This window comes from Sinohyriopsis cumingii, unplaced genomic scaffold (assembly GCF_028554795.1).
Source record: "Sinohyriopsis cumingii isolate HCF-2022 unplaced genomic scaffold, ASM2855479v2 utg000622l, whole genome shotgun sequence".
Taxonomy (NCBI): Eukaryota; Metazoa; Mollusca; class Bivalvia; order Unionida; family Unionidae; genus Sinohyriopsis; species Sinohyriopsis cumingii.
Genome location: NW_028315918.1, coordinates 6,017,517 through 6,039,985, shown reverse-complemented (window position 1 = coordinate 6,039,985; position 22,469 = coordinate 6,017,517). Strand labels below are relative to the sequence as shown.

At 32.1% G+C, this 22,469-nt stretch overlaps 1 protein-coding gene across 15 annotated transcripts in view; it reads left to right on the top strand.

Moving 5' to 3' along the window:
- Positions 1-22,469, top strand: part of LOC149773729 (adenylate kinase 9-like) — a 117,598-nt gene that overhangs the window by 37,932 nt on the left and 57,197 nt on the right. For 3 of the 15 annotated variants that reach the window (XM_089946212.1, XM_089946211.1, XM_089946209.1), the window contains 7 exons: positions 6,189-6,420; positions 8,274-8,504; positions 11,779-11,882; positions 14,345-14,497; positions 19,131-19,181; positions 19,968-20,033; positions 21,099-21,139. In XM_089946212.1, coding sequence (XP_089802338.1) covers positions 6,189-6,420; positions 8,274-8,504; positions 11,779-11,882; positions 14,345-14,497; positions 19,131-19,181; positions 19,968-20,033; positions 21,099-21,139 — 878 coding nt within the window. Of the gene's footprint in view, positions 1-2,972; positions 3,165-6,188; positions 6,421-8,273; positions 8,505-11,778; positions 11,883-12,675; positions 12,712-14,344; positions 14,498-16,133; positions 16,182-19,130; positions 19,182-19,967; positions 20,034-21,098; positions 21,140-22,469 lie in introns of all 15 variants that reach the window. The other 12 variants (XM_089946198.1, XM_089946197.1, XM_089946200.1 and 9 more) reach the window with 11 other exon arrangements.

Here is a 22,469-nt window from a genome sequence, read left to right as displayed (position 1 = left end):
AGTCAGGAAAAAAGGCATCAGATATTAGGTTCAAATAAAACAGACTCCAAGCTTTGCAACATTGTCACTGTCTGCTGCCAAGTACCTGTATGTGGGATATTTTTTATTTGGCCTCGGTTCCCCTATTGGGTCAGAGCTATACAGTGGTGATTGTTATGATAGTAAGATGTTGACCCCCCCCCACTCCCTTCATGAAATGCATGAACCAATCTTGATCCATGCTGATTTCTTCTATTAGTAAATTTGAATGATCAGTGTGGACACTGATAGTTATGCTGGCACATCATGTATGATGTTCAGCAATAACCTAACTCACAATACCTTGTTATACATTCAAGGAATTAGTGTATACATGATTTCATGATAGAGATTCTTCATTCCATTCTTGTGACAGCAAAGTTCAAACATTCACTCTTATCTGAAAATGTAAGGAGGCACAGATGAGTGATTGATAGTGTGGGGAAGATGCAGCCTGATTATAGTGGTTTTTTGGCAAGTGTAAAATAAAAACAACTTTAAAACATGAGTTGAAGGCTAATGGCACCATTCCTGCTTGCATTTTAGGACTTTACCTGTAACTTACCATATAGTTTTCTAAGCTTTCTCCAGGATCACATCTTAATTTCCAAACTCAGTTTTCTTGAAATCTAAAAATATTTCATGCATATCTTTATGTTATTAATCCAATAACATTTTCCACCATTCAGAAAGCTGATAATGATTATGTTCTACAGTATTTAATTCTAATTTATTTTTTTGTAATCTTCACCTTCTTAAACTTTTCAATCAGTTTTTCAATTTTATTTATTTGACCTCCATTGAAATATTCTGCCATTGAGCAGTTTGGCCAATTTTCCTCTTTTATGATTGATTCTGAGCAAAAGTTTTGTTTTGGAAGACTAATACATCTAAAATATGGTATGTCATTTCACCAGATATTTTTATGCAAAACTTTCAGAGGTATTCCTCTTTTTATGGGGTGCTTTTTTTCAAAGATAAATCATTTTGGTCAAAATGTCACTTTGAACAAAATTACATGACATGCATGTTTGTCTAAATTGACAGTTTTTTCTTCAAGGGTGATATCTTCTTTTTCAATTCTGCTTTTTACTATACATAAAATATTTAATGTTCTGCAGTAACCTTTTTAATATTTACTTTGCATGTCATACTTTTTCATATTTTCTTCACCATTACTTGTACAACTCTCCCTTGTTAAAATGTGGTAGTTGTAGCCCATGGTCAGCAACCATGTTATGTACCAAACCATGTTATAGAGGGACCTATGTTACACAACAAACTGTTATATTATGAATAACATTATATACTAGATCATGTATAGTAGAAATGATGCTATCTAAATTTGTTAAATGATTGTGTTTTGAAAAGGAAATAAAATACAATGCTAAGCTTAATGTTTTCTTTCAACCAGTATTGTTATACATTGGTATGATTCTGGTCATTGGGTCCATAGTGTTACCATTTTATATCTGAAATTGCATTATAACAAGGTACATTATACTGAGGGAGATTTGTAATATGAAAATGACTTGTGCTAGGCTTGATAATACATACCATTTATACTTGCTTTTAAGTTGTTTTTTTTTAAAACTGCAAACAGCATAGACCCTGATCTGCCATTGCCTTATGTGCTGGCAGAAGAGGGTTTATATTGTTTGTTCCACTGATTGTTCCTAGTAAACTTCAAAGACCCACATCTGCTAGCACATCATGTGATGGCAGACAAGGGTCTATGCAGTTCACAGTTGGACCAGACTTTCTAAGCAAGTATATTTGTTACTATTTTCTTTGCTTCTTTTGCTATAAGATATCTTTGTAGATGCTATCTGCATTAAGTTCTGTCATTATGACTACCAGCATTGTAATGGTCAGTGTATAACATTTAGGGCCAACTTTCATGTATAATTCACTTAAGGTTACTGCTTGTTCAGCTTTAATATAATAGGAAATGGCTTAGTTTTTGAGAGAGAATACTACATTAAACCTAACTCCAGGATGATTGTTTAAGTGTATGTAGTTAGTTTTGTTTCAATAATTTAAGAAGTTTCTGTTGAGCTTATATACAGTATTTTCCCATGCCCATTGAGTAGCATCCCCCATCCCAACAAATCCATTTAAAAAATTTTTGGATAATATTTATTGTAGATATCTGTGTTTGATAACAGGCACACTACCCTATTTTTACCAAATTTGTTTTTGCTTTAGCCCCAACTCTTTTCATGGGAGAAATACTGTAGTGACAATTTAATCTAGATAATTCATGGCTCCAAGATTCTGAAAGCATTCTCAAATTTAGATTTTTCTCAGAATTTTGAGATCTGATTGTTCTGGGATTTCATGTCCTCCAATCATACGTAAATGTTCTGAGCTCTAATTGGTCTGGGATTTGATGTTATCCAATGAGATATAAGTATTCTGAGATCTGATTGGTCAAGGATTTGATGATATCCAATCAGAAAATTCTGAAATATTAGATCAAATCAGATTTCAGAATTTTAGTCAAGAGTTTTAGTGTATGAAATTTTTTAATCTTCAGGGTGAGTTGATGTATGATATACAATTCACACTAAATTTAATCTTATATTGAGCAATTGTGGATATATATATCTTTGTATTTAAAGCACTGAATTGAACAGTTACCAGAGAAAGCATGTATAATACTTTATGCATCTCACACTTTGAGGTAATTTTTTGACAGTTAAGATATCATATAAATTTATAATATAACTGGCAATTAATAATATAAATGGCAATCAATGAATCACTGAATGGAGTAGAACAGCTCCCTTTGTGTCATTTATTTGTCATGTTCCCTGTTTATAATTATTCAGATATATATTGATATATGCCTGAGGGTTTTGTTCCATGTCTTGGCAGGGTTAACACATTTCTACATTTGTGATGTTCATGTTTTAATGTTGTTATCATATTACAATGTCTTAACAACATAGACACAAGGACAACACAAGAGACAGATGTCTCCAAGTCTGAGTCAGAGAAAAAAGAGGAGGAGAAAGCAGAAGGAGAGGGGGTGGAGGAGGAGGAAACCTCCACAGAGGGTGAGAAGGTGGAGGGTCCAGGTGAAGGGGAGGCACCTAAAACAGAGGAAACAGCTGACACTACTGCACCTATAGCACCTCAAGGCTTTATGGCTTCACCTCAAATATTCACATGTTGCACTAACATTTATGCAATGAATGCACAAATATAGTACAGTTCCTTGCACATGAAATATACATCGTGTGTATGCCTTTCTGCATAAAAAGTGCTGAGTAAGCAGAGTCCATTCTGTAAAAAGATGATGGATGCTAAGTCAGCAGAGTCCATTGTATGAAAGGATGGTTGATGCTGTGTCAGGAAAGAGAGAATAGTTGATGAGTGATTTGATAGTCAACCTATAAGTTGAATCATGGTCAGATTGCAAATATGCATACTTTTGGTAAACCGGTTTGTCATGTTTAAATATGTTATGGTCACATGTTTTTATTTTTCACCATGCATGTGTTCTTGCTTATTAAATACTCACTTGATTGTTGTTTATACTATCACAGATTTTGCATCTTTTCAGCTGATGAAATCGATTAATAATCTTGTTTGCTGCCATGTTTTTCACAGACAAAGAGCACTGTTGACCGTGTTTTCTGCTTTCACGATTCTGATGAAGCTCTAATTGATTTTTGTTTCCTCCACAGAGTTCTTGCACAAATGATGTGTTGCTTCAAGAACAGTTTAGTAATATCACATCTAATATTTTTTTCAAAATAAAATTATTTTGATTACTTGGTTCTAATTTCATTTACCTATAATTTTTTTCTCTTTTGATATAAAATTGTTCTTGTGTCTTTATTCGTGTGAAGTAATTTTTGAGGTTTATTATATTTAGCACAAGAAATTTTCAAGTTAAACCTTCATGTTTGAGACGTGTTCCTATATCTCACAATCTATACTTTTGACCAAAGACCCAAGTTACGTATTGAGACAATAGGAGGCATGATAATCAGAAGAAAAACATAGAAAAATGAAATAAATCTGATATTTTGTACACTGAAATACATGTTGAAGTCATTTTCAGTACAAATGTCACTATGCAAGATCTGGCCAGTTAGAACTGGGCATTAACCTCCTTGGAAAAAGTATTTTTATAGTTTCATAGTCATGACTGAAGGATTCAAAAAGAGTCCTTATGCATTGAAAAAGTAAGCACTCATAGGTTTAACTGGCTGTGAGCACTATGAAATATTATGTGATAGATGCACCTCTGGATTGGTGATCATTTTTATAAGCTTTTGGTTGCAACATTTGTATCATTTGCCCATATTTTATAAACAAGAGTAAAAGTTTATTCTTCTTCAGTTGTTTTGAGATGGTATTTGTTTTTACTAGTGTAGGTAATGCACTCATTAATGATATATAGTTACTAGAAAGAAATTTGCAATCAAATGCAGCCTTTAGGTACTGAGATAAGTATCGATCAACTCTTGATATTCATATATCAAATGCAGTCTTTAGGTACTGAGTTAAGTATGGATCAGCCCTTGATATTCATATATTAAATGCAGTCTTTAGGAACTGAGTTAAGTATGGATCAGCCATTGATATTCATATATCAAATGCAGTCTTTAGGTACTGAGTTAAGTATGGATCAGCCCTTGATATTCATATATTAAATGCAGTCTTTAGGTACTGAGTTAAGTATGGATCAGCCATTGATATTCATATATCAAATGCAGTCTTTAGGTACTGAGTTAAGTATGGATCAACCTTTGATATTCATATATCAAATGCAGTCTTTAGGTACTGAGGTAAGTATCGATCACCTCTTGATATTCATATATCAAATGCAGTCTTTAGGAACTGAGTTAAGTATGGATCAGCCCTTGATATTCATATATCAAATGCAGTCTTTAGGTACTGAGGTAAGTATGGATCAACCCTTGATATTCATATATTAAATGCAGTCTTTAGGTACTGAGTTAAGTATGGATCAGCCATTGATATTCATATATCAAATGCAGTCTTTAGGTACTGAGTTAAGTATGGATCAACCTTTGATATTCATATATCAAATGCAGTCTTTAGGTACTGAGTTAAGTATAGATCAGCCCTTGATATTCATATATCAAATGCAGTCTTTAGGTACTGAGGTAAGTATCGATCACCTCTTGATATTCATATATCAAATGCGGTCTTTAGGAACTGAGTTAAGTATGGATCAGCCCTTGATATTCATATATCAAATGCAGTCTTTAGGTACTGAGTTAAGTATGGATCAACCCTTGATATTCATATATAAAATGCAGTCTTTAGGTACTGAGGTAAGTATGGATCAACCTTTGATATTCATATATCAAATGACATAAAGGCTGTTACCTTCACTTGCCAATAGAAGATGGATTGAACTGCAAAATAAAGTGTGGACCAACACATGTATGAATAATAATATCACCTGTATTTGTTCTGTAAATATTTGTATCTATCTTTTCGTTAATTTATTTTTTCTCAAGAGTACACATAAGTATAGATAAAAAATAACATTATTTTCTAAGATATTTGCAAATTGAAATATTTGATAAGAAAAGTTATATAGATATAAATGTAGAAGTTCACAGAGTCTAGTGTATTAATTGCTCCACTGCATGACCTATTATCCATACATTTTTCACATCTGTTAATCACATTCCATACCATCTCAGATCTGAATGTCAAGGGTTTGTCTTGTTTGACAGTAATTAGAAACCAAAAAATATTTTAGTAAAACAGATAGTTTAAACTAAAACCTTCAGAGAGGCTTTTTGGAGAGAAGTTTTAAAACAAATGTAGTTGGTTTGTACATACATCTACTTTAAATTGTTCAATTCACTTGTGACCTAGCAGTACTGCTGCTGCTCGATGTATCATAACGGTACTAACATTAATTCATGCCAGAATATAATGCCCAGAATAAAATATATGATAATTTTATTTTTTCTGCTGTATTTTAATAACAGTGACAAAGAAAAGACTATAACTTATATCACTGATATGAGAGGTGCAGTGCTCTTGTAGGTTGGTACCAGATATTTATTTTGCTATATAGGTATGACTTTATAAAAAGATACGTGGCATATCAGCTTTTACTCTTAGTCCTGACCGATCCATCCTAGCTAACAATAATTATTCCCTCATAGTTGACACCCAGTCAGAACATACAGAAGGAACCATTGAGGAGAAACCTCCAGCACTTGTCATGCCTGAGGTCGATGCAACCCACCCTGAGGTAATTGCTATCGTAGAGAATATCATGAAGGAGGCAGAGAAGCAGCCAGTCACATTGCCTCCGGAGGTGTATGTAGAGGTCCTGGATGCATCATTGAAGGAGGCAGAAAAAGAGATGAGAAAAAACAAATCAGATGGACCTCTGTAAGTAAATCACCATTAGAACAAGAAGTGAATAAGATTTTCAACTGCACAGTATATTTTATCATGCTCAGTGTTCATGTATGTCTGCTTCCTTTTCACAAATTCAAGCATTTGTATATCTTGCAAATGCATTTATATTTATTTGGTTGATTTAATGCTCCATACATTTCTTCAGGATAGAATGAGGTAAAGAAGATGATATCTTAAGTTAGGTGGAATTAAGAGTTGGAAGGACTAGAAGTTACATGTGACAGAAACTTTGGTGATAACTGCATTTGTTATGTTTGTTTTAGATTCTGTCGAGCCCTGGATCTTAAATTCAGTGGACATATCAATTCTACATGACATTCAATCTCTTGCTTATAGCTTATTACAGCTGTACCTATCATAGCTGCATTTACAGATGTCAAAACTTAGTTATAGGCAATATTATAACTTACAATGTAAAATATGTCATGACTTTAATGTTTTAATCCAAATGTTGGATATATAGAGGATTTTTATGAGTGTTCATGGTCTATGAAATTCATGCAGTGAGTCATATACAGCCCATCATAACACTTTTCAATATAATTTGATTCAGACATAGCATGATATAGCTTTGGACCCAGGGACTAAAATTGAACCATTTGAAATGCATTTGGATTGCTTTTGTTGTTATATCTTTACCTTACATTATAACATGACTAAAATTGAACCATCTGAAATGCATTTGGATTGCTTTTGTTATTATGTCTTTACCTTACATTATAACATGACTAAAATTGAACCATTTGAAATGCATTTGGATTGCTTTTGTTATTATGTCTTTACCTTACATTATAACATGACTAACATTTAACCATTGTACTTGAATTGGCCTATCTAGTGTATGAAAATGTAACTTAAAAAAACTAATAAACTTTGTTTATATCTTTATTTCCTTTATAAAACATTGTTATTTGACAAAATTAAATACACAAATAATATAAAGTTAAAAATATTTTCAATTTACATATTATAAAATTACTGTAACAGTAGGTTTGACAGGTATTTTATTTCCACATCCCACCTTAGCACACAAACATGCATTTATCAATTTGGAAGTCATTCTTGTCATTCCTTGGTTCAGTACATAATAATGTCATCAAAAGTTATTGATCCCAACTACTGCACATTTACTACACATTTGCCTGGCATTTTGTTGATCCCCTAGCTCCACAGCCAAACACACATGCAGTCACTAAATTTTCTATTATTTTTTGCTAAACCATGGTTTGGTACATAGTGCATTCATCAGTTATATACCTGAATGCATGTTATTACCATATATTTGGCTGGCCTTTGATTTATCCTCTCTTCCAACAGACACAAATGTAATCATTAAATATTTGGTCATTCATGCTTATAGCATGGTTCAATGCATAATGCAGTTGACAGTTTTAGACCTTGAATAATGCAGTTGGACCTCAGCTACAATTGTATAATCAGAGACACCTGTCACTTCTATCTTTCAGTCATCTTTGCAAACATAAGACTGAAGTTATTTGACAAGTTTCATAAATAAATTCATTTGCAATGAGCACACACGTCAGATTCTGTTTATCATATGACAAAAAATACAGAGATTATGAAATGAAACTACAGAAGAGTCTAATAAAATTGTTTGAAATGCATTTGGATTGCTTTGGTTATTATGTTACATTATAACATGATATGTGTGATGTCAAGAGATGTTATATATATACATATAGAAAAAGTATGACAGGGATGTATTAACCTAAAGGAAACACAGCTATGTGATAATGCATGCGTAATAGACATGTTTTTTTTATGGCATAGTTTTCATAGACTTTTTAATTATTGTTGTACAGGCATGGTGGTTGGATCCTGGACAACTTCCCTCGTACTCGTGATCAGTGGAATGTGTGTATTGAGAAGGGTGTGCTACCAGATGATGTAGTGGTACTGAAGGACAGTGGAGACCCAGCTGGCTTTCTGATGAAGCGCTACTATTTCATGAACAAGGAAAAAATTGATGAGAAAATTCAAATCAGAATCCAAGAAGAAGGAAGAAAGAGAAGGCAAGAGGAAGAGGAAAGAAGGTCAGTAGAGATCATAGGTGATTAAGCGAAGGGTAAAATTTTACTTTTGTAAATTGTTAATTTACTAAGCGCAAGATAAATTTAGTAGATGCTTTTAATTACACTTTCAGCCATTTTTAAAAGTTCTACATGTTCTACATTTTGTATGTTGAAAAACAGATGACATAGTTCTATACTGATGAAAAAATTCTCATTACAAATATCAGTTGCCTGAATTCCTTAAGATTTGTACAAGTCATTCAAAATTCCAAAACTATTTGTTTTAGACATGAGTATATCTGGTTTTTAATAATTTATAATAATTTTGATTTCAGAACACCAACAACAAAGTAACTTTTTATTTGTATCTTTTATGTTGAATTCTCTCAAATAACGTTGTTTGTTTGCATCTTAAAATTTAAAAGCTTTATTAATGGATTTTGACATGTTTTAGCTTTACAGTAAAACTTATGGAAAGTTTGGTCTAACAGTTTTGCTGTGATTTTATGTAACTAAGTTTTGAACAAATTTTTGAATTTCTGTCAAATGTCTAAAGATATCTTCTTTAAAACAACGATAAACCATAGATGGGGAGATTTTTATACTTTTGAAATTTATTAAATGTCTAAAAATTTGAAAGAGTTCTGTTTGGTTGTTTAATTTTGAAGTCATTATATTTCTAGGCATTTATTCAGCAAGTATTAAGTATTCAGACTTAGTCATGCAGATGAAGTTTCTATTTGAAATCTTGTCCGTGAGATTCTTGATCAGCGGTATTAGTTGTGTTCTTTAAATTGAAATGGGGCCATCAAGTAAGGGCTTTATTTTCAAAGTGATTCTTTGAATAAAAGATATATTGATTCACTGGATATTCAAAAATAAACAATATAAACGGAAACTGTTTAATAACCTCTGCATGAAATTAGTGTTTTTTTCTTTATGCATGCATTCTGTGCAAATTATTCTTATTGAAATTTGATATAGATTTAAGCAGTTCTTCCAGAACAAAATAAATATACAACTGTTGCTTCAATTAAAATGTAGAACTACTGAAGTTTGTGACATAAATTTCATCTGATTTTTGTCAGAATTTATATTCGTTGATGTAATACAGGTATCAGTTTTTACTTATTCTTCTTTTGGAAATAATCCAATTTGAATGCATGCTTGAATCATGCATATTGTGGTCAATTTTTAATCTGTTTTATTATGAGAAATATTTACATTGTCAATGAGAATAAATAGAATGTGAGTAAAATTGCAGTTGGGTTGTTGTGTATCAATATTAAAAACTACACTGCATTTGTTCTGCTTTTAATATTATCTTAACTAACATCACCATAAAATTTGCTGGCATAAATGTTGTAAAATTGAAAAGCTGCTTGTGTTAAATTTTTTAATTTATAGGATGCAGGCAGTTTATTCCCTTTATCACAAAGATGTGACACTATTTCTCATGTGTTTGTGGTATGTTTTAAAAAATATGAGTCACAATATTTTGCGTTTTGTGTGATTCATAAGTATGTGAACTGGCTCTTATTGTCATTGATAATTTAGTCTGGGATAATGTATGGAGGAATGATATAGTGTTTGCCCATGTACATCTATCCCATCAAGTCATGTCTTGTCCTGCCTGCACATTTAATTTCTACCAAGTTTGGTATAGCTTTCTATGCCTCCACCATATGTGGATGGGTCATTTAACATTTTCCCATGTCCATCCATTCTATCATGTCTTGAGAAATCAAGTCACATACTGTCATATTGTGTCAAGTCACATTATGTTACACTCGACTCCAAGTTTTAATTATACCATTTCCACTGAACAACTTAAGAAAAATCTGCATTAATTGAAACCAAATGTGGTATAAGGCTTTTTAATTAAAGATCTAATTCAAGTTTAATTTTTTTGCCCCATTTTTTTACCAGTTCAATGGCGTTATATAGCTGTTTGACTTTAAACTTTGCCCTTCAAAATGCATCATGTTGTTAGAGACCTCTGGGTGTATTGGACACATTTTTTGTTTTAGTAATGCTTCATTGCAGCCAACATTTTTTAAACAGTTCAGTGAGTAACTTCTTAAAGCTGAAAGAAGTTTGTTATATGTTTGTTTAGCTATGCATTTAAATGTTTGGATGCATTTTTGTGTTTATATGAGAGAGAGAGAGACAGAGAGAGAGAATGAGTGATCACCCCAGTGTACAAGGATTATTTGTATAATGTGGAAAACAGTGTTGTTTGCAGTTGTTTTGAAGCCTAGTCTATATGAATGCAATGATTAATGTAAAAGATAATAATGTACACTTGGTAACAAAGATTTTACATTCCAGAAACGTATGATTTGGAATAATCAGATTTTCATTATTTGGACTGATCAGATTTTAGACTAAAACAGAAACATATGGTTTGGACTAATCAGAAACAAATTTTGGGGAGTTAACATACACTTATTATTTGGAATAATCCGAAACATATGGTTTGGGCTAATCAGAAACATGATTGGAACTAGAAACTTATTGTTTGGTCTAATCAGAATTGCATGGTTTGGGCTAATCAGAAACATGATTAGGACTAACATAAATTTTGCATTTAGTCTAATCAGAAATGTATGGTTTGGACTAATCAGAAACATAATTGGGACTAATCAGAAACATTATTTGGACTAATCAGAAACATTATTTGGACTAATCAGAAACATTATTTGGACTAATCAGAAACATATAATTTGGTCTAATCAGAAACATGGTTGGGATTAATAGAAATTATTATTTGGTCTATTCAGAAATGTATGGTTTGGACTAATCAGAAATATGATTGGGACTAATCAGAAACTTATTATTTGGACTAATCAGAAACATATGATTTGGTCTAATCAGAAATATGATTGGGACTAATATAAACGTATTATTTGGTCTAATCAGAAATGTATTGTTTGGACTAATCAGAAACCATTGATTTTCACTAATCAGGAAAAAATGATTTTGGACTAATTAGAAACTTATTATTTGGACTAATCAGAAACTTATTATTTGGACCCTGAGGTTCCATACCTTGACCAGAGTTTGTTTCTGTTCCTGACAGTTTATATGTGTCCCTCACAACAGAACTTAGGTCTTGAATTAAACTTGAGTCTTATATTTAGTGTTCTTATTGGATGAAAATCTTATGTTCTATCAATCAAACAGCTTTAGCCTAAACCTTTGTTTTAAGACGTGTTGGTGAAATTGGGGTCTGTCATGTGATGCAGGGCTTACACCTCATTCTGAAATTAATGAAAGTTAATTTTTTGTAAAGACGAAAGGCTGAGGAGGAACGTTTGAGGGCAGAGGAGGAGGCAAAGAGGTTGGCTGAGGAAGAAAGGAGGAGAAAATTGGAAGAAGAGGGAGGAGAGGAGGATGGTAAGCATATAACTTACATTGGAGATATTAGTCTTCAGAAGCTTTCTTTCATAGAACTACTAGACACAGGCCATCTTGGCAAGACAAAGCTGAGTTACTTAATATTAATCCAAAATATTCATTGATTATGGTAAATGTAACTCTCTTTCTAAACCTTGCAGAAGTTGACTGGACACGCTTTAATTTTAAAAGTAAGGTTTGTCTGTGTTGGTAATAAAATATCTGAACCTGTCTTGAAATCACTCCTTATGACAAGAAATCATGGTCTTTCAAGGCAGGTGGTCTTGCTTGACATGTCTTATCTTATATAATTAGTCAGTCTGTGCATTGAGAACCTGATCTCACAAGACAGGTGATGGTATAATTCATAATTGACTTTGAGTTACTAAAAAAGTTTTTGAATTGTAATATGAACTAGCTGTTAACTTGAAAGAAATCATACAATTTTTGTGGTGAATCTTGTAAGCACTACATCTATTTTTATCTCACCACAAGTTGTTTTTATTTTCCATTGTTATATAGTCAAAACATTACAAAATATTACATTGTAAGGATAAGCCATTGTTATTCATCTTCATCTGTCATCAGAAATTTCAGAATTAGTATCAAATGATACAGTCACTGTTTTCTATGAGAAGTGCCAAATTCAAAGTGAATTACAATGAGTTAAGGGAAATTTCATGCATAATTATTAGGACATGACTTTTTATATATGAAATCTTAAGTGTATTATAGTTGAAAATCAGTTGGTCATCTGAATGATGTAGTTGATTTTTATGTAAATTTCTTTGAGAATTAGCAGAAGTAATGAAGACTGACAAAACAGCAGGTACTGTCAGATGATAATCTTAAATTTGTTTTGTTCAGAAACTAGTTTGTTTCTGTTTCACTTCTGCCTGCCTGTCATGAAAAACAATTTGAAATAAGTTTGTTGGATTTTTGTTGTGTTTTCAATATTGGTTTGTTTTACAGTGATGATTAGTGTGATTACTGCAGTTACATTTGTCATATTACAGTACAAGTTCACCAGAATGATGTGACAGCAATAATCTCAGCAGTTACTACTGCTACATTTGTTATTGCATAGGCTAAAAAGAATGATGTGACAGTGATAATCAGTGTGATTATTACTATAACATTTTTCTTTGTATAGGTTCACCAGAAGGATGGGACAGTGATAATCAGTGTGATTATTACTGTTACATTTTTCTTAGTATAGGTTCACCAGAAGGATGGGACAGTGATAATCAGTGTGATTATTACTGTTACATTTTTCTTAGTATAGGTTCACCAGAAGGATGGGACAGTGATAATCAGTGTCATTATTACTGTTACATTTTTCTTAGTATAGGTTCACCAGAAGGATGGGACAGTGATAATCAGTGTCATTATTACTGTTTATATTTTTCTTAGTATAGGTTCACCAGAAGGATGTGACAGTGATAATCATTGTGATTATTACTGTAACATTTTTCTTAGTATAGGTTCACCAGAAGGATGTGAATGTAATAATCATTGTGATTATTACTGTAACATTTTTCTTAGTATAGGTTCACCAGAAGGATGTGAATGTAATAATCATTGTGATTATTACTGTAACATTTTTCTTAGTATAGGTTCACCAGAAGGATGTGAATGTAATAATCATTGTGATTATTACTGTAACATTTTTCTTAGTATAGGTTCACTAGAAGGACGGGAATGTGATAATCATTGTGATTATTACTGTTACATTTGTCAATGAACAAGTTCACCAGAAGGATGTGATGGTTTAATCTTTCAACAGATCTATCATTATAATCAAGTAGGCAACGAAACTTTTTTGTTGCAGTACCTGCATTTAGAATGTCAGGTGCTAAGTAATTATCTTCTTTACATCCAACGTGCACAATGCATGCATACAAGTATATCTTTATGTCAGGTAAGCATTAGACCATGTTAATAATGTTAATAAAGGTTAAATGGACAGTCATGTTGGGTGAACTATAATAAAGGATGAAATTGTAATTTAAGAGATCATTTTCATATTCTACCATATTCAGTTTAAACATTTGATTGACTTTGCATGGAATTATTAATGCATGATGTGTTACTATGTTGATATTAAACACTTGCATGATTTGCATGACCATGGGAATATGAAACTGTTATACTCACCACATATTAACCATCTTGGCATGGAACCAAGTGTTGTTTGTTAATAACAACATACATTTTTTCCTGACAAAGGAAAGAAATTGAAATGCAGTAGAAACCAATCCTTTAAGAGTCTGCATTTTGTAAAGTTACAAATGTACTCCCATACGAGGCAATCCAATTTTTATAGATTTGCCATGTGTGTGTATGTGCGTGTGTGTGTTCTTATCACTGAAATGAACCCCAATGAAGGATATACTAGGACTATGTATAATGGTAAGTTCAACTCTGCAAAATGTCACTGTCTTCATGTGCTGCTACTTCAGCTGAGCAGCATGAGGGAGAGGAGGAGAATGAGGAGGGAGAAGAGGGAGGGGGTGAGGAAGAGCATGTCTCTGAGCCCCCTGCAGAACTGGGGGAGGAGGCAGAACCTGAGGTTGAGGAAAAAGAAGAACCCCCTGAGGAAGAGCCCCCAAAAGGTCAGCCTGTGGGCGCTAGCAGGAAACCCACGTGAAGCCTCTTCCTAATGTTATATATTCCCTTTTCCTTTAGTATCACTCTAGATGGACCTTTTCCCTTGCTTAACCACCTCATGTAATTGTCTGCTAATGCAGTAATCCTCACTCTCATCTTAACTTTGAGCAGCTTCTATTCTAACAAACGCTTTTCTCTGAACAGGCTATGTTTGATTCTTAGTACATTTCTTTAAATTGTTTTACTATTCACTTATGATTAAAAGCAGACATATACTGCTTACTCTGCCAACTTGGACATTCAGTTAAGTCTGTAATCAAGTTTACTATTTGTTAATTGCTTTCAGTTCAGTTTGTAATCATTTTTACTATGTGTTAATTGCTTTCAGTTCAGTTTGTAATCAAGTTTATTTGTTATCAGTTGCCTTCAGTATTTTGTTCCCCATTGATCAGAACATTTGGGGTCCACCTTCCTCATCATCACTGTTGGGTGAAAACAGAATTTGTAATAAAAGTAAAATATTTTGCTACTGAAACACTAAATGCCTTCCACATATAGGTGGACACAAACTTAAAACCACAATACAGACTTAATAATCATTACATTGTTCATAAACTCAATCTTCTGCCCTTTATAACTTATGGCAATTATTGGCAGGCTTTGTATCTCAGTGGAGTACATATTAAACTTAATATGATCTGTTAGAAAATTATTAATTGTTTCCACCATGACCTTAAAATATCCTTCATGATTATGCAGATCTTGCTAACAATCAGGATAAAACAGTTATTTTGAAGAGCCTGCTTCACCTTGTTGAATGATGTCTTTTATGTGGGCATTTTATAATTGGGCAGATTTTATCAATTTTACCTGTTTACATTTGAGCACTTCCCAGTACACTTTTGAGCAATATTATCAAGCATATAAAGTATGCTGATGTGTCATTAGACTTAATTATTTCCTTGCTCTTTCCATGTAAATCACCATTTACATTTTGATTAGCTTTGTTCAAATTAGTGGTTAGTGGTTAATGTCATTCACTGTCAAAATGGAAGGTGTACCAAAAAAAAACCAATGACATGTGAAGGGAAAAATATATCAATTATTGAGTAATATATGATTTTCTTGTAGACTGTATTCTCAAAAAAAGATTATTTCATAGGAATGTTCACCATCAAAATGAACCGCTAAGGTAAACACTGATGCTGAAATAATTTTGGTTTTGTGTGGAGCAAAAGGAAATACATATACTGTATTTATATGTGCACTTTAGTTTATGATTATTATCAAAGGCAAATATGTAACACTTAGAAAAACCTTGCTCTAATGTGTACAACTCTTGACCAAGTAACCGACTGGTAAACATTACTCAGTTGTTTTCAAACTTTGACCTGCAAACATAAAAATTGCAGTTATTGTGCCAATCCACACAAATGTAAACCACAGTTTTGTAGTAATTGCATGGCATTTTTAACCTTTTTATAATTTTCACTCTAGAAGCCTAAGAACAATGCTTTTACATCTTTCTATATCTATCAGACAGCAATATATATATATATATATATATATATATATATATATATATATATATATATATATATATATATATATATATTCATTGTTCCCAATTATAATTATCAGTACTAGCAATAACAGACTCCCCTGCTATGTCTGCAAAAGTGCCTCAAGGTATTTGTATTCTTTTGCTAGGCTTTCTGCTTACTGTATACATTACTTTTTTAACTTCTGACCGAAAAAGTGCAGGGGTATATAACATTTGCAGTGTCTGTCTGTCCATCCAATCATCATTTAAAAAGGTGGTTTCCTCAGCATAGCTTTAGGTCAGTGGTCTGTTTTTCACAAACCTCATTTGTACCATACCTATGGTTAGAGACAGAAGCCTATGAAATCTGCCGTTGCTAGAACCAAGGTCAAGGCCACTTGAACTTTAAACCGTGATTTCCCATTCTTTATTATGAAGTCAAGTTTCCTTGATCTACTTTTTAATACAAAGTCATTGGTTCACTACATTTGGGATTGGATAGCCCTCCGGCAGATTCAGAGCCTGCAAGTGGAAGTGTCAAGAAAAGTTGGGGTTTATTTTGTTTCCATGCTCAGTAGTTATGTTTCCTGGATTTCATTTTCATCATGGTTTTTAGGTATTCTGAACTTGGGCAGAAGCACCTCCATTTAGATTCTTGAGCCCAGCAGTCAAATGTCTAGACTAAAGTATTCTTGATATGCCTGTGTACCTTAGGTTTCTGTCATCAACTTTGTATCATCTTTATAGATGTAAACTAAAATTGCCATATTATGTTCATTGTACATTTGTAATTGCTATGATTAATTGGAGTGGGGGTGGCAGAGGTCAAATAATATTCTCATGTCTATTTTTTAAATACAGTCATTTATTATGTGCATTTTTGGGGGGAGGTGTGGGGGTGGAAATAATTCTTGATATTAACAAAATTTTGACTGAATAATGATCATACCAGTAAAGTTTTATTAAAATGCAATATTTCTGTTAGTAATATTTCTGTTACATGTGCTAGAAATATATGAATATTTTTACACATAGAAAATAAACATTCCTAACAAATATCCATGGTAGATATTTGTTGAAAAAAGCAACTGTGTTTGCCTGTTGTCTAAGTGTTTTTTACCACAATATTTTGGGGTGTTTTTTTTTAAATGTAAATATTTGGCACATTGTAATGAAAAATTTACAGTGCACTTTTTTGTTCATACCTTAAAACACCACGGCCCAAAATGGTTCCTAAATGTAGACATAGTTTTTATATACATGTAGTTTTTATATACGTCTAGATAGCACTGCACAAAGATGCATATTAGCTTTATATTTTCTGCTATTTAATAATTAGATGGTCTCAGCTATAAAGATTTTATCTGAAACAGACCTTTGACAGTATTTATTAAATATACATGTTATTTTATTTTCAATTTCTTCCATTGTTGTTAACTGTTAGCAGAATTTTTATTGGTCAGACACCTCTTTATGAAATTAATTTGACAATTCTGCAATTATTTGATTATTTTGTCAGCCTTTTCACAATCTTTATGGTTGGGACAGCTCTCATTTTCTCAGTGAAACCAGACTAATAAGGACATTTAAGGGACTACATCACATTGTTCATTGTAAACAGATGTCCTTATGTTGAGGTAAAATTTGAAGTAAAACAAAATGGTTTATTGTTATTTGTTAGTAGATTCATTTATATAGAAGTGTCCATTATTGCTGGTTTTACTCTATATATTTTTGCTAGCCATTACCCTTAGTGAGCTTAATATATAATAATTATCACTGTGATACTGCTTGGATTCAAATGTTATCAGCAGTATTGTATATTACATTTTTGGTGGTTGTTAAAAAAGTTCTCTAATTAGATTCCTATATTATATTGAGCATAAAGACTGTCTTTCTCCTTCACTAAGTATGCATTTGAAAGCATTTGCATAAATATAGCTAAAATACATTCTGATTTTTCTGTCTGAAAGATTCTGTAAATATAATTATATTTTTTAGATTTCAGAGTTAATCTATAAAGATGGTATCTCTGGATCAGTAGTAAAGTCAGTCTATTATTCCTGCTTCTTTGCCTAAAGTTGAAGCAGATCTCTAATTTAATGTTTGGGTTTGGATCATAATTTAGAACTAAAGCTTTCATATTGATAAACATTATTAGACTTCAACTTGCCTTAATATTGATCCAGCTATGAAATACAAGATAAAGGTTCTGGAGGGAGGGGGTCATTTTGATTCCATGTTGTAAGTTTCAGATAAAATTTGCCAAAATATACCTGTTTTTTGAATGGTTATTGATTTAAAGCAGTTGTTTGGGAACCAGTTTGATATTTGTTGTAGGTTACAAAATTATTTCTTGCAATGTATTTCAATGAAAATAAAAATTCATGTAATAATAGTGCTGAAGGGTTATTATTACAAAAACACACACACACACACACACACACACACATTTATATTTTTGTTGAGTTTAATTATAGTGGCGTGCGCACAGTTGTGCATGTGCCACTTACATTTATATGTTTAAATCTTGTTATAAGTAATAGATGTAAGAATGAATTTGGATTTTCCTGTTTAATAATGTTTGAGACTTTCAGAACAATTTTTATATTATATTCTCTGCACATAGAAATAATTTGTATGTATGTGTATTCATGCATTTGTGTGTTGTCACTTTAAAATAAATAATTGTTAAATATTAGAATTGTAAAGTGCATAAGGTTAAAGAGGGGCAGTAATCTCAGATATGGATACAGCCTGTGGATTATTTAAATGTTGAAGTAGTGTAAATTTGTACTTAGAAGTATATATTTACAGACAAGAAATTAACATGTATATAGACTAAATATCCCTGTAAAGATATAGAAGTGTGTGCATGGCATATTAAAATTGCATTCATATTTATTTGTCATTTATATTGCACAAAATTATTATGTAAATTTTTTCAGTGATATAAATATGAGTTTATGCTTGCTTTATCTAGTGATATGTTAGTACACGATATAGTATCATATAAAAGGACAGCAATAAAAATTGATTAGGTTCATGAGTTTTATACAAATATTGCAAATTATCTTGTGTATTTTACCTTGCAGAAGAGGGGTCTGAACCTGATGCAGCAAAGACTGAGAACACAACAGACTCAGGTATAATTATTATAGATAGTCCAGTGCTAGATATGCTAATCTGTTAAATTCCTTTCCACAGTTACTATGTACGTCTGAAAATTGGACAGGTGTAATGTGAAGTTGTGTGCACTTTGAGCAGGCTCAGTGTAGAAAATGTTAGCATACTTCTATGCTACTTTCATGTTCAGTGACTGAAATTTCTTTGTATCTGGTATTATGGAAACAAAATTTTGTATAAAATCAGACAGATTATTGAAATGGTTTCTTCTTCCCATGTGCTCAAGAAAAGAGCTTTATCTAGTCCAAATTACACTAACTTTAGCAGTTACTATGATATTGAAAATCAATTTAGCAAGAGTATACTAAACTAGATTCTGAAAGAGCAACAAGCAAGCTATAAAATATAAATAAAACTAAAAAAAGTGTCATCATTCCCTTTCAATTTACCTCAGAAGTCCAGGAAGTGATAATGAGCCAGTAGATCTGGCAGACTTTTGAGAGATCTACCTCACAAGAAAATCCAATCTGTATACTCTCGACTTCAAATTATGCCCACCAATCATGTACCAAAATAAAGGGAATTAAAAGTTATTTTAACAATGCTTAATATGTATAGGATTTCATTTAAAATTAATCAGGATTACATGTGAGGAAAAGGTGGGTAATTCTTTTCTTCTAATTTCAAAGCCTGTGCAACCATCCCTGGCTGTCATCCATTTCTAATGTATTAATCACGCTGTTTATTGAACTTCAGCTTCTTTCTTTCCTTATCTATCTATCCTTCTAATTTCCATCTAAACATAGAGTACACAAGTAGAACTGCTGTCATACCTAGCTTGAAGAGCCCAGCTATCCTAGAGAGGAAAAAAGGTACATTTTTCATGAATAAAAATAAGTCAGTAGATTTGGACAGTCACCAGTGAAAATGAGAATAGTGTAACCCTACTAGAACAGACAGCCTACAGCCACCTGAAATAGTACTCATGTCAGTTTCTCAGTTGATGATATAAAGAATAGCAAATTTAATATTGAATAAACATAAGAGAGCATCAAGTGCTGCACAATAAATTTATAATGTATTCATTACCATATATACTCGCTTATACATCAAAGTCAACTGCAACCTGCACAGAGTAAGATTACCCACCACATAATGTGCCTACAGATCTGGGTCTGTGCAGTTTGTTAGGAGTAATCAGCAGAACAAAGAACATAGACCCTGGTCTAGAGATGCATTATGTTATGGCAGATCAGGATCTTTTTTTACAGTTTGCCTCAACTTATAAGTGAGTATAGATGGTAGATATTCAGTCTCTCATTATAACATAGTACAGCAACCATTAAAGGGTACTGCATTAGAAGTAAATCCTCAAGTAGATTAAAAGAAGACTTGTATTCTTATGCATTTGCAGAAAAACATATACAGAATCTTTTTCATATTGTAAACTTCGTTATAACAGATATTTATTAGTAAAGAAGTGAATTAAAGTGAAATAAATAGTGACATTGATAAAATAAAATGTACTCAGTATTTAATGGGTTTCATTACCATAACTATATTACATGAGGGGCAGTGGTTTAATGGGGGTGGGGGTTAGTGAGGATGATAGTATAGGATTTTAAAGTTTCATGAATGTGAATCAAACATTCCCCTGAAAAATGTGAGATAAAAACATCATTGGATTAATGAATTTCATTCAGACTCAAATAATGTATTCCTAGCTATCATCCCATGGAAGAGAAATTAAGAATATAACAAATAGAAATCAAGCTTGCATTGATTAATAAGTCTAAGGATTTTTTGCAAATTTTAAAACAAATCAATATCATCATAACCATATCCATTCATAGTCATACTTTTATATATATATGTATATGCCCAAATTTATCAAAATAATATAACTGTAGCAGCCTTATATTTTGATCTTTTTGCAGGTGAAGATGGAGTTAAGTTTGAAAAGCCACAAGATTCAGAGGTAAGCTAATTATTGAATCTACAAAAATAATGGGAATACATTGTGTTTATGTTATGATGTGTCATGGATGCACCACATATCTTGGATATCTCGCATTTATAAAAACACTACATAATTTCATGCATGTTATAACTTCATTGATATCACCTAGCAATTTGGGAAAAGGGTAATATAGCATGTTGTAACACATGATATAATGTATCTAGACCATGCAAATTATAGCTTGATTGACATGACCTAGTAAGTTGGGAAAAGGGTATTATAGCATGTTATAACACATGATATAATATATCTAGACCATGCAAATTATAGCTTGATTGACATGACCTAGTAAGTTGGGAAAAGGGTATTATAGCATGTTATAACACATGATATAATATATCTAGACCATGCAAATTATAGCTTGATTGACATGACCTAGTAATTTGGGAAAAGGGTAATATAGCATGTTATAACACATGATATAATATATCTAGACCATGCAAATTATAGCTTGATTGACATGACCTAGTAATTTGGGAAAAGGGTATTATAGCATGTTATAACACATGATATAATGCATCTAAACCATGGAAGTTATTGATCAACATGTCTTAGGACTCTGAGAAAAAGAGTGTTACAACAATTTGTGTGCATTGTGCATGTTGTAACACATATGATGATGCATTCAGACCATGCAAATTACTTGCATGTATATCAACACCTTTATTGTGAGTTGACTAACCCTATATGAAAATTCCACTTAAGGGTTACATGGACTTGTTATTCTTGTTAACATATTTTATCTAGTATATTATGAAGCTGATAAATTGCTGTGTAGAAAAAGTTGAATTTGCTAGATTTTTAAAAACAAATTCCATCCTGCATCCATAGAAAAGTTTATGTGAATTATAAGACAAAGCCTGATCAACAACTTCGCTTCATCATTTTATCTAGTAACTTCCTGTTTCATGAATATAAATGGTATCACTATATGCTATTCCAGAGTAACTGAGAAACTGCAGTCACTAATGCATGCATGCTTTGTCTTGTATTGTTCATTTACCTGATGATTGTCATCTTCCTCATGTACAAGGGCACTATTATATTCCATTGTCAATTGACACCTTTTGGTGAACAGTTTAATTTTGTTTTAATTATGATATTCACTGTCACAAGAACCATGTGGCTTGACAGTGATTTTACATGCTAGTCATAGGGAAAGAGAGATGTAAAGAAAACTAACAATAGGGACAGAAAAACAGAGAAAAGTCACATGAAAAGAGTAAATAAAGGACTTCTTTTTATAATTGTTTAATATATCTATTTAATTTTATACAAGAGAGAAGGC